This window comes from Octopus bimaculoides, chromosome 28 (assembly GCF_001194135.2).
Source record: "Octopus bimaculoides isolate UCB-OBI-ISO-001 chromosome 28, ASM119413v2, whole genome shotgun sequence".
Lineage (NCBI taxonomy): Eukaryota > Metazoa > Mollusca > Cephalopoda > Octopoda > Octopodidae > Octopus > Octopus bimaculoides.
In genome coordinates, this window is record NC_069008.1 from 17,672,906 (window position 1) to 17,675,626 (window position 2,721).

Below are 2,721 nucleotides of genomic sequence, written 5' to 3' on the forward strand. Positions count from 1 at the left end.
ATGTGTATGTCTGTCTGTCATATATACATATACACATATACATCAAGTATATATATATATATATATATATATATACACACACATATTTATTAAGAATATGTATGTGTGTCATATATTCGTACTTATACATACAAATATATATAAAAAAATATACACACACATATACATTAACAAAGAATGTATGTCTGTGTCTTTCTCACATACACACACACACATCTTTGTGACTGTATATAGATGTATACATTCACAAAGACCAATATATACCGAAATATATCGAGGGAGACACAGAATAAGTGTTGAAAGATAACCATGTTTGTCTTCCGACGGAAACAGACAGAGTTTGTATTCCTCTTTTCATCACACACACACACACACACCCACACACTTCCTATTGCTCTTGCCCCACCAACCCAGACCCCCACCGTCCTCAATCCTTCTCCACCCACACATTCACTTGCACCTCGCTTATCACTATCCTCTTCGTTGTAAGTCTCCACAATGACTGCTCTGTAAGCAACAGAGACAAACATCGTTATGTAGGCAGTACTTGTGTTTGTGTGTGTGTACATATGTGGATATATTGTTTTCTTTTATGTGTTTCAGTCATTAGACTGTGGTCATGCTGGAGCACCACCTTCAAGAATTTTTAATCAAAAAAACTGACCCCACTACTTATTTCTAAGGCCTGGTACTTATTTGTTGCTCTCTATTGCTGAGCTGCTAGGTTACCAAGTGTTCAATGAGTATAGAGTGATAAGAAAAGGAGATGACAAAGGAGTACGTCTCATAGCAGAAACAACTGTAAGCCAATGAAGCTCATAACAAAATCATTTGTTTGTCATCTCTTTTTCTTGTGTGTGTGCGTGTGTGTGTGTGTGTGTGTGTGTGTGTGCGTGCGTGTGTGTGTGTGTGGGGGGGGGCAAAAACGAGACTGGTCCACTCACCTGAAATATCTTCTTTTCAATGCCTTTTATCTTGATGTATTCTTTGGGGAGGAATTCTTTAGGTCTGGTGGAAGACAACAACAACAACAACAATTACAAATATATCTACAACAACAACAACGTACATAAAAAAGACAAAACAGGCATTTACAAGCACAATGAAAAGCTGTGGCTCCAAGGTCAACTTTGCCTTTCATCCTTTTCGGGTTGATAAAATAAAGTACCAGTTGAGTACTGGGGCCAATGTAATCAAGCCCCAGTTCTCCCTAAAAAACAATCACTTTTCATCTCTTATATTGTATGCATATTTAATACATCAAACTGGCCAATGATTGGCAAAGCATACTGCCTAAAGGGAGATAATCAACAGTATAATCCTCGAATGATTACTTCCCTTGCAGCCACTTAATCTTTTGTCTTTGTGTCATCTGTCATTGAACAAATATGATTGGTTAGGGTTAGGGTTAGGGTTAGGGTTAGGATCGACCACTCAAGACCAGCATTACTCAAACTGAAGCGCAGCGAGCTGGCAGAATCGTTAGCACACCGGGCGGAATGCTTAGCGGTATTTTGTCTGCCGTTATGTTCTGAGTTCAAATTCTGCTGAGGTTGACTGTGCCTTTCATCCTTTCGGGGTCGATTATATAAGTACCAGTTACGCAGTACGGTCGATGTAATCGACTTAATCCTTTTGTCTTTGTTTGTCTCCTCTATGTTTAGCTCCCTGTGGGCAATAAAGACATAAGTATTATTCTAACTGTGGTTGAATAATTGTGATGGTAGTTCTGCATGAAACCATGGGTAGCATATTAACATAATCTATTTGAAGAATAATAAATATATACATAACATTATCATCACTTAACATCTATATGCTGGCATGGGCTGGTCAGTTTGACAAGAGTTGGCAAGTCAGAAGACTGCACCAGGCTCTACTGTCTGCTTTGGCATGGTTTCTATGACCGAATACCCTTCCTAATATAAAATCAATTTACAAAGTGTATCAGGTGCTTTTATTTTTGTGGCACCAGCAGCAGTGAGGTTGCCAAATAACTTGCAAGACAAAGACCTCTCAAATAGGAAGAGGAATAGTATTGAGTAATGATAAGTTTGAGTATAAATAGGGAGAGACAGTGAAAATGTGTTATGACATCTTGAGAAAGAGGAGTGTAAGTAGAAAGGTACAGAGGACTGGACAGGATGATTGAGTAGGGAATTCAAGAGAGTGCAGAAGGCGAGTGGGAGATAGAGGGGAGGTGAACACAAGTGTGTATGAGGGAGGGAGTGGGATGATACAGCTGACCTGGTGAGTGGGACTGCAGGAGCTGGTGGTGGGGAAACAAAAACAGGGTGCATGAGGAGAGGTACTTAGATTCACTGGGGTGGGAAGTGGCGTATGAATGACACAATCTCACACACAAACTCTGTCTGGAATAATAAAATGGTACTCACTCTAAGAAACCAGGTTTGTGTTTACTTTCTACATAATTACCAAACTGGATCTGACATTGTAGGCCTGCAAACTGTAAGGCTTCTGTCTGTGTGACAGGGTGGGTTCCATCTATGATACCATCTCGGCACTGAAACACAAATATATACACATACGTATAGATATATATATATATATATAATGAAAAAGTTTAGCTTGATTACTGTCGATTCTTTCAAGAGAAATTTTTCTGCAGACTAACTTTATTATTTTTACAAATATAGTATTCTGAATTTACCTAAAAATAAATGTTTTATTCCTATATATATATATATATACATACAAAGT

General features: G+C 38.4%; 1 protein-coding gene across 1 annotated transcript in view; it reads right to left on the bottom strand.

Moving 5' to 3' along the window:
- LOC106872263 (talin) overlaps positions 1-2,721 on the bottom strand; it is a gene marked incomplete at its 5' end in the record, with an annotated part of 182,270 nt that overhangs the window by 115,026 nt on the left and 64,523 nt on the right. The window contains 2 exons of the mRNA XM_052977507.1: positions 945-1,008; positions 2,397-2,524. Coding sequence (XP_052833467.1) covers positions 945-1,008; positions 2,397-2,524 — 192 coding nt within the window. The remainder of the gene's footprint in view (positions 1-944; positions 1,009-2,396; positions 2,525-2,721) is intronic.